This window comes from Lingula anatina, chromosome 10, assembly GCF_051362555.1.
Source record: "Lingula anatina isolate TDL-2025a chromosome 10, LinAna3.0, whole genome shotgun sequence".
NCBI classification, from domain to species: Eukaryota; Metazoa; Brachiopoda; class Lingulata; order Lingulida; family Lingulidae; genus Lingula; species Lingula anatina.
In genome coordinates this window covers 18,266,750-18,281,440 of record NC_141776.1, presented here as the reverse complement: position 1 = coordinate 18,281,440, position 14,691 = coordinate 18,266,750, and the positions used below count along the sequence as shown (strand labels likewise).

General features: G+C 39.3%; 1 protein-coding gene across 1 annotated transcript; it reads left to right on the top strand.

Moving 5' to 3' along the window:
• Positions 1–1,564: 1,564 nt before the first annotated feature.
• Positions 1,565–14,668, top strand: LOC106160242 (uncharacterized). The gene is made up of 9 exons (XM_086998117.1): positions 1,565–2,263; positions 6,753–7,952; positions 10,386–10,493; positions 10,714–10,900; positions 11,290–11,380; positions 11,610–11,754; positions 12,445–12,802; positions 13,092–13,178; positions 13,450–14,668. The coding sequence occupies exons 1-9, from the start codon at positions 2,032–2,034 to the stop codon at positions 13,589–13,591; spliced, it is 2,550 nt and encodes an 849-aa protein (XP_086854243.1). The 5' UTR covers positions 1,565–2,031; the 3' UTR covers positions 13,592–14,668.
• The last annotated feature ends 23 nt before the right edge of the window (positions 14,669–14,691 follow it).

The window sequence follows — 14,691 nt, the reverse complement described above, 5'->3', positions numbered from 1 at the left end:
GAGCACGTTGGAAACGTGCCAATCTGTTAAACTGATTGCATTCAGCGAGATTCCCCACGATGTTGGATCGCTCTACGTTGACCGATAGTTTCATTAAGAATAAGCCCTAAGAGTTATTATGGTCCCAAGAAATTTGCTTAGGAAGGGAAGCAAGAACTATCCACAATTCTACACAACAGAAAGCATATGATGTAGGTCATTATTACGGTAAGATGAAAGGGCAGGAGGAAGTCAGAAAGCTTTTTGTGTGACCATGATATACACATTCTCAACTATGTATTATTGTGGAAATAGAACAATACTCGAAAACAGATGAAAAAAATGTAAAAAACTCCAAGAGTAGCAAAGTTGCAACCCTATGTGAGATAAAGCACCGTCGACAGATGTAAAGCAATTTTTTAAATATGTGAGCTTATGATGATGATGATGATGATGATGATTGCAATATGGCGGTCAAGCCGGACAGAGGATTAATGAAATCAAGATAATACGCCATAATGGTCCTAGTTCAACACACGTACCTTGTGTCGAAGTGATGTCAAGATTATCTAAATTGCTTTGCGACTTTGCTCTTTTTCGCTACGTGAACGCAACGCCCCCAACGTTAATTACCGTTCTTCGCGGTAAATTACACGTCTCGAACCTCTCGCGAGATTTTATGATAGCGTGTTTAACTTCACAGACGCGGAAATGTAGCGTAGTTAGCCTATTGTGTCTTTTCGAAGAGTTTTGCATTGACTGAATCGATGTCACTTCAGTTGAGACATTAAGTGCTTAAGTTGTTTAATATGAACAAAACTGAAAAAAAAAGAGAGTTGTCTAGTTTTTTGTAAGTCTAATTCTAGATGATTTAGATTCGGGTTCAGAATCTGCACGCTAGAACTGACTGAAAAAAATAATTTCATCCAATTTTATTTTTATTCTATTGCCATTTAGTTTTATTGGTTAAATCAAATTAAAGTCTATATTATTCTATTCTTATTCATTGTTTCGTGTATCTAAAGACCCTACTTTATTTCATAATATCCTACAGTGCACGTTTTATTTCAATTCATATACAAGACGTATGTACACATGTTCATATATAGATATTCATTAATCTATTTATTAAAAATAAAAATTTTAAAATTAACCCCTTCAGCCATACCACAAAATAATGCCAAATAAACTTTGTATTAATTTAACGAAGACAATTAAGAGTTACGTAAGCAAAATTTGAAGAAAAGCACCACGGCTGTAATGCAACGGCTATTGTCAATATGTATATATGTACTTATATGAGAATCACTCTGTTTAAATGGTCATGTATTATCTGTAATAACATATTCTATTTCTATGCAAAATATTAAGGAAATCAGTAACACAAGGCATGGTTGTTCATACGCAACGAATACATTAGGAGTGATGATGATAAACGGTAAAAATTAGTGGTCTTTAGTCCTTGAAATCAGACGTTAAATCAGACTGCTAATTATGCTGAACGGGGGCTATCACTGCGGCTCTTGTCTCCACGACGCGGCGCATATTTTCGCGTGCCAGCGTAACCGCCCCGATAAGCTTTGAATCACGTTTCACTGCACTGCTGTCACAGCTCCATTTCGTCTCGTCGACCTCGGAGAGAGAGGCAGGGGTCGGGTGCTGCAGTTGTTGGCTTGGGAAGGAAGGAAGGACAGAAGGAAAGGAGACGTGCGAGGATCAGACCGGTGCGCCGTTGGGAAACGCTACATTCCGCCGTTTAACCGTGTCTCTTCCACACACACGGTGACCACTGGGTGGTAGGTGGCGATAGTGTCCTTTTCTTTGACCAACTTGACCAACAGGACTTGGGGCCAGAGACGGCGCTGTTTTATCTATTTTTTGTACCGGCCTGCAGCTGAAAGAACTTGAAATCGAAACCGATTTTTCTCTGTAGAAATTATTTAATCATAAAAAATCGACTGTGTTTCAAAATAATATTCCACGACAGACAACATTTGGACATTGAAATTCAGCGGTCATTTTACAACACACAAGCTGAAAACTCGAATCAAAATGTCGCAAGCAGGTGGGACGATGGTCATTCTGATTCTGTGCCTTCTGACGGCTGAGAATCACGCTCAATCAGCAACCAAGAGAGATCTGTGTCCTTTCCAGTTTCTTTGCGATACTTCCAACCGCGGAGCTTACCTGTACTGTAAGGACGGGCAGACGACCAGGAGGCTGTTACCGGAAGGGACCACATGTGTTCAGCAAGGGCAAGCCGTTAAGTTTGAGTTCGTCATAGGTAAGCTTTCGTTTTGATATTGGAAATATGGAACCAATTAGGAAGGATTAGAAAAAGAAACCTTTTTTGAAAGAGGTGGGGGGCGGGGGGGTGGGGGACTAAAAGTATGAGAGGCGTAGTTCTAGAAATAAGGTTGGTTATAAAGGGTGCAGCACAGGAGAGAGAGAGAGAGAGAGAGAGTGCGTGTGAATGTGTGTGTGTGTGTGTGTGTGTGAGAGAGAGAGAGAGAGAGAGAGAGAGAGGGAGAATGAATAAGCGATAAACACATATACAATGTATGATTCGAGCAACACTGCCCACAATATTACAAGCTAAATGCATTTAGAACACGGTTAACCAGACCACATCCAACATCGGCGTGTGCATCTTGATTACAAAACTGATCCCTGGGCACCGATATCTCCGACACCACCACTCACTGCACGGCTGAGATGTTTGTCTGTTTTGTTTTAATGTTTTAGTGGACGACAGCTAATAGCTCTTTAAAAAAAAATTCAGAATGAAGCCGTGGTTGTCCACTGTAATTAGTTATCTGCAGGTCTAAGTCACCAGCTATGCCTTCGCAACAATAAATTATTCTACTGGATTAGTACCGATTTATCTTGTTACGGTTAGTAGACTAAAATGTAAGCTGTAAAGCTTAGACGAACTTTCGGTCTCCAGGTTTGCTTGTGAAACCTGATCTAATTTATCTTCATAATAATAATGAAGTTATGATTATTATTATAATAAAGTAATAATAATATTAATAATAATAATAATAATAATAATAATAATAATAATAATCTTTGTTAAACCTAGCACATTTCTCATAAAGGCTATGACCAAGCAGTTACATAAGTAGATATTTACTGTGCATACTTATATACAAATTATGCCGTATAACCAGTGGAAGCAACTTTAATGCGTAAATGCAGCTTTGTTCCTGTTCTTAACTTGTCACTCCAATCGTAGAGTTGACGTATAATAAATAAGGAAAAACAACACAAAGAGCTCATTTGTTAACCGCAATTTATAAACGATAAGAATAATGAAGGTATTCGAAAATTCCTGCAGGAATAGGCATTGCTATACGGTTACATGCATATTAATGCAAATGAATTATCACGATATATATCTCGTTATTTCCCTGAACGTTTAAGCGTAATTAACTACAAAAGTCATGCCCGTTATCAACGTGTCGAAATCATATTAATGATTCAAGGATTCTTACATGTACATGTATGTATTCAGTATACATGAGACGTTAAAGTCAAGGTGGCTTTATAATAAAGTAATCATAATAAATAATGAGAGAGAGAGAAAGAGTGTCTAGAGAATGCTATAAAAGATTTAAAAAAAACACGACACCGGTACTTTGTTATGAATTATGATAAGATGTTGGCGCCTAATGGCTTTTTAACGAGTAACAATACCAGTCGTGACCTAGACGATGAGCTATCATGCTGTAAAGAACGCATAGAAATAAAATATGTGGCGAAACGGTCACATGGGATTTTTTTTACAAAATATTTAACCCAATACTTATCAGTATTGTACAGTTATTTTATCTCAAGATAAACTGTCACAGAGCGGTAGGTGAGAAATCCCGTAAACATTAAATCAGGCGTGCCCCTTGTCATTTTAGCAAATTGTCAAGATTTTTTTCATTTAATTCCTTTATTCAAGATAATGCTTATGTGTGTTCATGAGGCATGAAGAGTTATCACAATGAATTAAATAAATATAATTCCTGTTGCGGTTTTAATTCTATACTAATGAACCTAGCGTTCGTGCCCGGCGTTCGTGTTGACGATATCGTTACATCTTTATCATGTCACGTATACAGCTTGAAGGAAATATACATACACAGCGCGGCGTAACAGCGTCCAGATAATTTTTTACTGAACAAATTCATTTTTATAAGGTATTTGAAAGAGCTAGAGCCCAATTGGGCATCTTCATCGTTCGCCTCCACACAGAGTTTTTTCTGCTACTCGGCCATTTAAAAAAATCCTTAATGAACCAAGCCATTTAACGGACTACGCCATATAAAACCGAAAACAGGCCAAGATTAATATGCTAAATATAATGAACTTGAGTCACGTAATGGTGACCAATTACCAATGTCACTTAATTTAGAATCCAAATATTAGCATCATTTGCATGGAAAAAAGGGTCAGCAAAAATTTTTAAAACAGCCAGTGCAAAAAGGCTGCATTGTATTTTATTTTTTAAACCTCTAATTTTTAAAACTCTAACAACATTTCCCACTCTGATGAACCATGTTATTAACATTGGGGGGGGGGGGGGGGTATATACAGGGAGAGGGGTGGGGAGAGGAGAGGTGGGAATACAGCAAGACAATAAAGGTGGCTTTGCTAGGCTCAGAATACCTTACCATCCCCTCTCAAAGATGGCACGGGGGGGGGGGGAGTTGGTGAGGAGAGAGAGAGAGAGAGAGAGAGAGAGAGAGAGAGAGAGAGAGAGAGAGAGAGAGAGAGAGAGAGAGAGAGCAATTTCATTTGGACCCCCAAACTTAGAATGCAGGGGACGGGGTGGAGGGGGGGGGGGGAGAGGAGAGACAACAAATGAATATTGTTGAATGAGGATTAAATAATTTGATAACAAGACGAAATAAACTTAATGCCGTTCAAACCATCTGCAGCTTAATTTTCGGGAGGAGGGCAAAGACTTTGGTAATGCTTCCGCCACTACTTCAACAAAATGTGCCCAGTGTGTATATCTATTTATAACATTGATTTCATAAAGCAGACAATGCGCAATTATAAAGTCACGAATTCACAGTGGGAAGTCAAAATTATGAATTCATCTTTACAAAATGATATTAATTTTTGAGTTGGGGAAGCGTGAAATTGCACGGTGCTCCGTGTAATCTACAAGGCATCCCCGTCTGGTCCTTTCATTTAATATGAGTAATTGTGCCAACCTTTGGTAATCAAGAGTTCATCTTCGTTGCTCTGAATAGGCAGACTGTCTACAGCATGGAGATAATGCAGGAATGCTCTCCGTTACCCGTGAGAGTGTCTGGTACTCTGCATTTCTCCCAGGGTTTGCGAAAAGTTTGACTAAAGAATGTTGCGTTTTAACTGAAGTGGTGGATTTATTGAATACAAATACTGAACAGAGTTGTAAAATTAAGGCATATTTTTTACAGTTCAAGTCCTACTACTCGTTTTGGAAATTAATTTTCTTGTCTACTGCCGTGTCTTTTTATGTTGGTAACAGATAAAGCAAAAAGGCAATTTGAAAACCTAAATAAATTAAAAGACATTAAAGAACTGGTAAAAATTGCATTTGCACACAAGATGAAAGGAGCTACAACCACAGCCCGCCCACAGATATGACGTTGGAGATATTACACGCATTTTTTCAAAATAAAAATTACAGTCCAAGATTAATGTTTTTTTTTCAAGCAAGAATTGAATGGTGTTAAAATGTGCTTAAATGACGACCCAGTCAAATCCAAGATATAAAACAATTTCTTTTACGGGTAAGAAAAGTGAGAAAACTTCCTACCATCATTTAACTCACCTAGGATCTAATAACATGTTGTTTTTATAAAGGCAAACATTGTGATTTATATCTAAATAACAGTGGCCAATTCAATTATGCGTGCAACGCGTATTGGAAAGTTAATGAAATACGGCGGCTGAAATCATTATCATAATTTAGTGTTATAAGCTGACACGACAGTTTTGAAATGTCATCAGCGAACATCTTATAATTCTATTACCATTTATGAAGCACTTTACCTTAATAAGATATGGCATAAATTACAACCAGGTCATGCTGGGGATAAAGAATCAAATTCTGCATGTTCAAAAAAGGACGGAAAATATTGAAAAAAATAATGAAAAAATAGAGTACCTTTTTATGGCGTTAGATGCCAACAGTTTCATTGAAATCTTTTCGCTGATAGATTAAAATCTTGATTCCTAAGTTTGCAGTTCCAAATTCAAGAGGTCAATCTTTCCCGAAATAAATAAATAAATAAATAAATAAATAAATAAATAAATAAATAAATGGATATACAGTATTTCAGTCGTACCAAATAGTTCAAATTGTTGAATTTAAGGGTCTTGTCCATACTCCGGTTGCTTTATAAAATGAAGAGAACGCCTCATGTCTACGACCACTGCTTACCTCAACCCCCTGTTACACCTGGCTTGCGACCGCCTGGAGAACAAATCTTGTCCCTCTCACTTAAATAGATAACAAAATATAGACAAATAAAGCACTTAAATGTTTAAATTTTATAAACAATGATGTATGATAAATTGCCAAAACTTTAAATACATGTAAGTGAGAGTAGGGAGAAAAGCATTCTCCACAGAATGCATTCGCCCCGTGTAACTGGAATTTCCTTAATGTCTCACCACAGATTTATCATGAATGGAATGAGACCGGAAATTACGTCATTAAAGTTTCATCCAACTTCCGGTTTATAATTTGTGATACACTGGTGGTATTTGTTGTTACGTTCCAGGTGAACCTGATGATACTCAGGGTTCGGACGGCTCCATGTACAGCCCGCAGATCAACCAGTATCAGCAGCACATGTACATGTTGATGCAGCAACAACAGCAGAGACAGCAGGAAAGACAGCAGCAACAGCTTCAGCGAGAACAATTGTTACAGGAACAGAAACAGAAGCAAAGACAAAAGCAGGAACAACAGCAGCAGCAACGCCAGCAGGTGGTTGTCCAGCAGCAGCCATCACCCAAGCTGCCAGTTCAGCAGTACGCGTCTGTGAGGCAAAACAAGGATTACGCCAACTCACCGCCACAGGGCGGTGACAGATACCTTGTGATACGGCCGCCACCTAACCAACAACAGCTGCTGACTCCACAACAACAGCAGCAGCAATTGCAGCAGCAACAATGGCAACAGCAACAAGAGCAGCAGCAGCAGTTGGAACAGCAGGAGCAACAGCAGGAACAACTGAAACAAAGGCAATTGCTGAAACAGCAACAGAGACTGTATATTCAGCAGCAGTCCCAACAACAACAACAACAACAACAACAGCAACAAGAACAGCCGGAACAGACCCAACAATATCTCCAACAGGGGCCTCCAGCTGCGTACACCCGCAATCAAGACGAACATAATCAACTACTTCTATCACGCCTGGTTCAGGGCTTCCAGGAACAACTCAGAAAAGAGAAGGAAAAACAGCAGGAAATGCTGGAACAGATCAAACAGCACCAACAACAACAGCAACAGCAGCAACAGCGACAGCTTCAGCAGTTGGTAGAGCAGCAGCAACTGCAGCAAAAGCAACAACAGCAACAGCAACAGGAGCTACAACGGGAGCAGCATTACAATCAAAAACATCAGCAATACAACAGAGGCGGATCTAATGCTATCCCAGCTTCGGGTATGGCTAGCCTGTACCAACCTTTCATTCTAAACCAAGGTACCGATCACTCTCCGGAGCAACCAGGCGAACCCGCCCCGTCCGTGCAGCAGGAAGTGACGTATGAGCAGCACCCACGACAGGAAGTTAAGTACGTGCAGGTGCCCCAGGAAGTGACGTATGTACAATACGTGCCACCACCAATCTCGGCGCCGGAGCAAGTAGCCCCTGTTGAACCACGGCAAGAGCCAAAATTACCTTACTCTGGAAACACCGTGAAGGACTTGCCCGCTATGAGGACGCCATTGGCAGGGTCATTAGCATCTAAAGGTATGTTATACCCAATTAGCAAGCTCGTGCAGGGCTGATTTTACGAGCGGTTCTTGACTTAATAGATATTAATATTTAAGATTGGAAATCGGATTAAATGGTATAAACATACAGCCAATTTTTCAACCATGATTAAAAAAGCCTGTCTTAATGGATGATGGATAGTAGATATTACATTTGTAATTTTCATAAGTTTTCTAACTTTTAGAATTATAGCGAATTTAACAATTTTTCATTTAGTTTGGTAATTTTCTTAAACATAGACGCCGTTAACGTTAGCAGTTTTTCTTTTTGTTTAGTAATAACTTTAGTTTTAGACACAGTTAACATTTTTTCCCTTTAAAAACTATTTCGTTGCAATAACACTTATAGAAACAAATCTCATGGATAAGAATCCGATTTCAGATCGTCTGCAACGTTCTTTGGCATGCCCCGCCCCTTTTGCCTCATTCTGTCACTCAACAAACCCCACGATCTATTACGCATGCGTATGGGGACGTCCGGTCCCGAACACGGTGCCAGAAGGCACCCACTGCGTCATGCGAAACGGAGGGGTAGAATTCGTGTACGCGTATGACAGCAGTCGTAAGTTTGCCTACCGTTAACCTCCAATAATCGTGTGACGCCACGCACTGTGACGTCACTCCGTCGTATTAATTAGCCTCCCACTGTGCTAAGCTTATATATGCAAACCTTGCGCTTTATTTTTTGTCCCACTATTTACACGGCTACATGTATACTTGTACCTAAACATGAAATGTCAAGTAAGGTGCAACCGTGCTATACACACGGTTATGACATCCTCTCAAAAATTTCTTTGAAAATTTCGTTTCTGACAATTTTCGTCAGTAAAGGCTTTTTTAATGTTCCTGCTTATGGTTCTATGCTAACAGGGTGTCTGCTTTGATGAAGAAATTAATCACAATAAAACCAGCTGCCCTATCTCTATTGCATACAAAATTGACCTTAGGTGCCGCTGATTCAATCCCCATTAAAAACCTATAGTAGCGGTTACCGTTATCCTGTGACCACTGCATGGTTGTGCACCAATTAGCATAATTTCGAAACTGGGTTCAAGTGCATCTCCAGCGTTCCGTGATGAACACATTGCGTAACGTCTAGGTAGCCGTGTAGTCAGTTCCAAAGTAGAGACCAAATTTATGAGTAAGTGATACACATCTATCTGATCATTTTATCGTTCGTTCTGTCCCATGCGTTATGTGAATTATGTACATAGAAGTATATATATATTGATGCACCTTTGAAGATCTACATTAGGTGCATCAATATATATACTTCTATTTTCATTAAGATCTATACGGTGAATTAACATGAATCCTCAAAGTGACTTATGTACCACACGCGTACGCTGGATATCTTATGAAAAAGAGTTAATTCTCTAACAAAGGATAGGTGCACAAGTTAAATTAACCCTAAAATGATCAAATGCCTAGATAATCACGTGGTTACGCATGACGTCATTAGGTTTCATTCCGACACCACCAAGTGTGACGTAAACATTGCAATTGAGACCTGATTGGCTAGATTGGAGGCTTAATAATCTTACAGCTTAGTCAACTCCTAACACCCTTTTATCTGCCTGGCATATCAACGGTCAGAATTTGAACCTGAATGAAATATATTCACCAAGTGTTTTGAATGGTAATACATAATATCTACATGTATGAAATGCTATAATAGACTGGATGTGAAACAGTGATTTGGGCAATGAAACAATATTAGCCCTCCCAATGGGATAGGATAAGCCGTCTGCTCTTTCCACATTCGCAAATCCATGGGGAAAAGAATTATTATGCTAAATCTGTATGTCAATACCTAATAATGACCATTACTTGTAACGGTAGAGGACTTGATACCATTTCCAGATTTTGTAATGTTCCTCTAAAATAACCTTAAGCTTAGGTTAAGGGTTTATTAACGACATATATTCATACTGTGCCATTACCTAGGGTAATGGATATCTTCCTCTCTTATGACATGGACCTTATAATCATTATTACATTTAACATAACATTATAACCATATAACATACACTGTATAGGCCTATCCTCTTAACCCGTAAACTTTTCAGGTTTAGTAGAGGCATGCAGTATTTTATATATTTAAAAGCACTGTTTTATTTCGACTTCTTTGGGAAGTACGTCGCATACCCAGTGTTAAAAAGTAGCGTAACAACAGTATATGCTAAAATATGTTTTTTTCTAATACTTTGGAGATTATTTGAATATTTGGAGGATTTATGGATATATGGTACGCAAACATGTATTGCCAAGACTTCATTTGCCACATCATTTATCCAATAGGCATCTTAAACTCGCCAGAACGTTTATCACACGAAAAATTCAAAAAGCTTTTTAAAAAGTCAAACGCCAATGCATTAAAACCATTACATTTTTCTCATCCTTATTTCAGCCAAGTTAAAAAAATATAAGAGTGTTTCAAAAAGGCCAGTTGCCGTAGAAGAACCACAAAAGCCATCTGTTTTATTGCCTGACGTTGAGCCAAGCAGTACCTCTGACGGTAAGTTCAAACTTCTATTTTCTTTGGGCGCAGCCTCGGTCGAATTCACTTTTCTGAGGTCTGACAAGTAACAAGTAACGACAAGTTAAGAACAAAGTCAACAAAGATATCATATGGTCTGCCGTGGACATATTGTGAAAATGACAAAAAATTGTACATTCAGTATATTCACGGTAATGCCTTTCATATGTGTGACATAAATGGACCCCTACTGTTTCAGAAACATACCGACCTATTAAAACGTATCGCCCTAAGTTCGAGTGTGTTCCCGACTGCAAGCTACCGGAATGCTTCTGTCCGTATTCGGGTATTCCCGGCAACATACCGCCAGAGGAAGTCCCGCAGTTCGTCTACATCTCGTTCGATGATTGGATAAATGACTACGCAGCTATGATGAAGTATTACAGGTAAACAAAACAACTAAATTTGGATGAAATATCACTACGAGTATAGCAAATGTTAGGCGTTAAAGAGAATGTTTTATAAAAAAACTGTTGCAGTTGACTCTAATTTTTGTTGAATGAATTACCAGTCTATTTCTCACAACGGCCCCCACAGCGATTAAATCTACATCAAAAGATATAATATAACAAATAAACCCTAACCATATGTATTTATTTTGATAAAACAGTAGTGATAATATTTATTTTCTGTTAGTTTCTAACGTTTAAGGAGTTTTATAATTTGACCTTGGGAATTATGAAGCCTATCACCATTGAGAATGATGTTTTTAAGGTACCTTGCTTATATTCATTTATTCGCTGGTTTATCTTTTAAACCATTGCCATTATTGCAGATTGCTCTTCCACCCTTCAAGAAAAAACCCTAACGGTTGTTCTATTGGAGCGACGTATTTCCTGACACACAATGGCACAGTCTATAACCAGGTATGGGGCAGTGCATTGTGCCGCGGTGTTCTGCGTCACATCTACCACAATCATTTTCCTCTCGCGTGATTGATATCGTATTTGTACAATAAAAAACTACAAACTTTAAGGTTGTGAACGATGCTATAAACGGCGTTGCGCCCGTGTTAAATAATAATGATCCCCTTATTTATTTTCTGAGCTTTTTTTTCAACCCACTTTTATCATTCTGTCCTATTGTTTATGACAGGTAAAGGAACTTTACGATGCCGGTCATGAGATAGCTATTCACACTGTGTCCCACATAAACAACCTGACTTACTGGTACCATGGTTCCTATGATAATTACGTCAAAGAGATCGTGGGTCAGAGAACATTCACACACGAGGAGACGGGTGAGTTGATCTTATTGATCAGTGTTAAACTTAAACTGGTGTTAAAGGGATAATAACTCTTCGTATGAAATCTGTATTTCACAATAAAAACATTGTGAGTGACTCATAAAAATATAATATATTCTGTTTTCCCACAAAAAAGGCTGTTATAGCTATTATTCTGATATCTGAGCTTGTCTTTAGACCACGTGACCTCCATTGATGGCTATACTCTGTTAAAACCTCTTAAGAGATTTTAACAAAAAACCAAACTTTTTAGAAAAAAACCAGGGACTAACTTTGAATGTAAAAATGGATTCATTAATCATTGGTAAGTATGGGAAAATTGTTGTTTACTCCAGGAAAATTCATTTTTTGGCCGAAACGAAGAGTTATTATCACTTTAAGTATCTGAGGGTACGTGTAACAGAGTCTACCTTCCATAATAATTATTGAGGTTAGGCGTTAGCGTGTCAAAATTTAGGGCGGGGCTTACCCGTACAAGTCATTGGGATCTGGACCCTATTTAACAGGAGACCCACATGTACATCAGACCGGCTCAGTTCTAAGCTCCATCAACGGACGGCCATAGCTGTTCAACAGGTTTTGATATGTTTACTTAGGCCTTACAAAGGTTCTTGACTAAACAATAAAACAAACGGCAATATGTTCTTGAAACACTTGGAGAGAAAACGCTTCCACACATTTTAGGTATCCCCATCGGTGAAATGATCGGATACCGCAGCCCCTTCCTTGCCATTGGCGGCGACAACGAATTCCAGGTGCTAAAAGACCACGGCTTTAAATACGACGCCACCATGGTCCCCTACCACCCCCAGGGCCTGAAGGACAACTCCGAGCCCCTGTGGCCGTTCACACTGGACCACGTCCCCGGGAGGATGCTTTGCACCATGAAGAACTGCCCGACTAAGCCCTTCCCTGGCGTTTGGGAATTCCCAACCAATATCCACTTCCTGTTGGACGACAAGGGCAAACTGAAGACGCGGTGTACCATGATAGACACTGCCTGCTGGCCGCAATCCAAGGAAGAAACGCTGGGGTACTTCAGGTCGGTGAAAACGTCCTTGGTTTTTAAGTTGTTTGAGTTGCCTCAACTGTTCAACGTAAAAACAAAGCACTCAGCTGAGCGATGAAATGAATTTTATGCAAAAAAATTGAGCTGAAGCAAAATCGTCATGATTTTGCCAAAGACATAGCTTTAAATACATGTACCCCAGTATCTAGTGAAAAATCAATTTGTGACTCTGGTACATGTAGAGGGTGTGTATATTAGACCTATAAAGGTAGGGGTTTCCAAGCCACTGTATTTGCATAAAATCTTTATTTCTTTTTTCAAGGTATAATTTCAAGCGTTTTTACCACACGAACCGAGCACCTTTCCAAATGAGTACGCACGCTACGTGGCTGGACTGGTGGAGTCACAGGTACGCTATCGTTGGTTCCTCTCTCTCTCTCTCTCTTTTTCTTATAATAAGTACATTGTTGGTCTATTTAAAGGCATTTCTCTTCAAAGGATTGTAAAGCCACAGTACGTTACGACTATACTATACTGTCCTCAATAGAAAGCATTGCTAACAGTTACAGGATTTTACTGAATAACTTTGAGAGGGGATGTAACCCGTCGGGTGAGGTTCTCGTTATTCTTAGACGTTTATGTTTGCATGGAAATAAAAAAAAAAAAACGCTATGTTCCAGATTTTACGCTCTCCATCAATACATTGACGAACTTCTGTCCAACAAGAACGTGTACATCGTCACCATGAGTCAGATCCTGGAGTGGGTGAAGAACCCAGTGCCCCTGTCCCGGATGAAGGACCACCCTGCGTTCCAGTGTTAAAGATGATATTTCTCGAGATTGAATAGGACATTATTCATTGCACTGACAACGGGAGCCTTTTACTACTGCAGTTAAAGCGGTGCTTGGCTGTGGGCTCCATTGTGCAATATTCATGAATATTCTTGTCGAAATGATATGAAATAGATCGGCGCAGTGTGCGATTTAAAAATTGGCACTGCTAGCAACCTAGAATCGGTTTTACGGAGACTTTGTTACTTAACGGCTTGTAGATGCGGTGCTCGTCAAATGCACGACACAAACAATAACCGTTAGTTACCAAAGGCTTCGTCAAACCAGCCGGCTGTCTTTTCTGGTAAAGCTGGTAATAGTCAAACATGCAATGCAACAATATTCCGTTGGGAGAGGTGGGATTGGTTTGGGTGGGGGTGGGTGGCTTGTCAACAACCCAAGGAGTTTAAAACATGGCCGACAGTTTCAGTTTATAATGGGATTTAACGGCGAATAACTTGACTGGTGTTGGTGAGGGAGATTGATATTTCTAACAGTTCTTGTCCAAGATCGTCTCTGTTAGTAGATTAAACCACCTGGCAAACAAGGTAAATCTCTGAGCATAAATCAGCTGAAAGTTGGGTTATTTCCACATGGAATGGAACATTCAGCTGGACCGGTTCACCATGGCATGTGCTTATTTAACACGAAGGGGTACAGCTTTCTGTATTGCACAAGTTTGGGAGATTAACAACAATTAAATGGCTAGGTTTTTGGAAAAGGGAATCAATGTACCCTCTCCTCCTCAGTCTCGCCCGACATGGCCAGTTTGCTACACATCAAAATATTATTTTTAAAAAAGTTTTTCCGATTATGAAAGATGTATTTTGAACGAGATGTGCTCGTCTTTAATTCTAAATGAACATAGGAGTGTTGTTTGGCAGTTGGATTCGCCATTGCACACTCATGCGTAATTGTATGTTTGCCCGCTGGCTTAATCTAGCGGGTCGATATTTGTCGGGAAAAATGTTTGATATCGTTTACGATGTCATGTATATGCATATGTATTACACGAATTTGTATGCAAAATCATATTCAAATAAAGTGCTTTAATTTTCATCAACTTCATGCGCCCAGTCTGAGATCATTCA

Coding starts and splice junctions, on each gene's coding strand:
- LOC106160242 (XM_086998117.1), top strand. CDS start 2,032: ATGTCGCAAGCAGGTGGGACGATGGTCATTCTGATTCTGTGCCTTCTG. Junction 2,264..6,752: donor TAAGTTTGAGTTCGTCATAG/GTAAGCTTTCGT, acceptor GTTACGTTCCAG/GTGAACCTGATGATACTCAG. Junction 13,179..13,449: donor CTGGACTGGTGGAGTCACAG/GTACGCTATCGT, acceptor GCTATGTTCCAG/ATTTTACGCTCTCCATCAAT.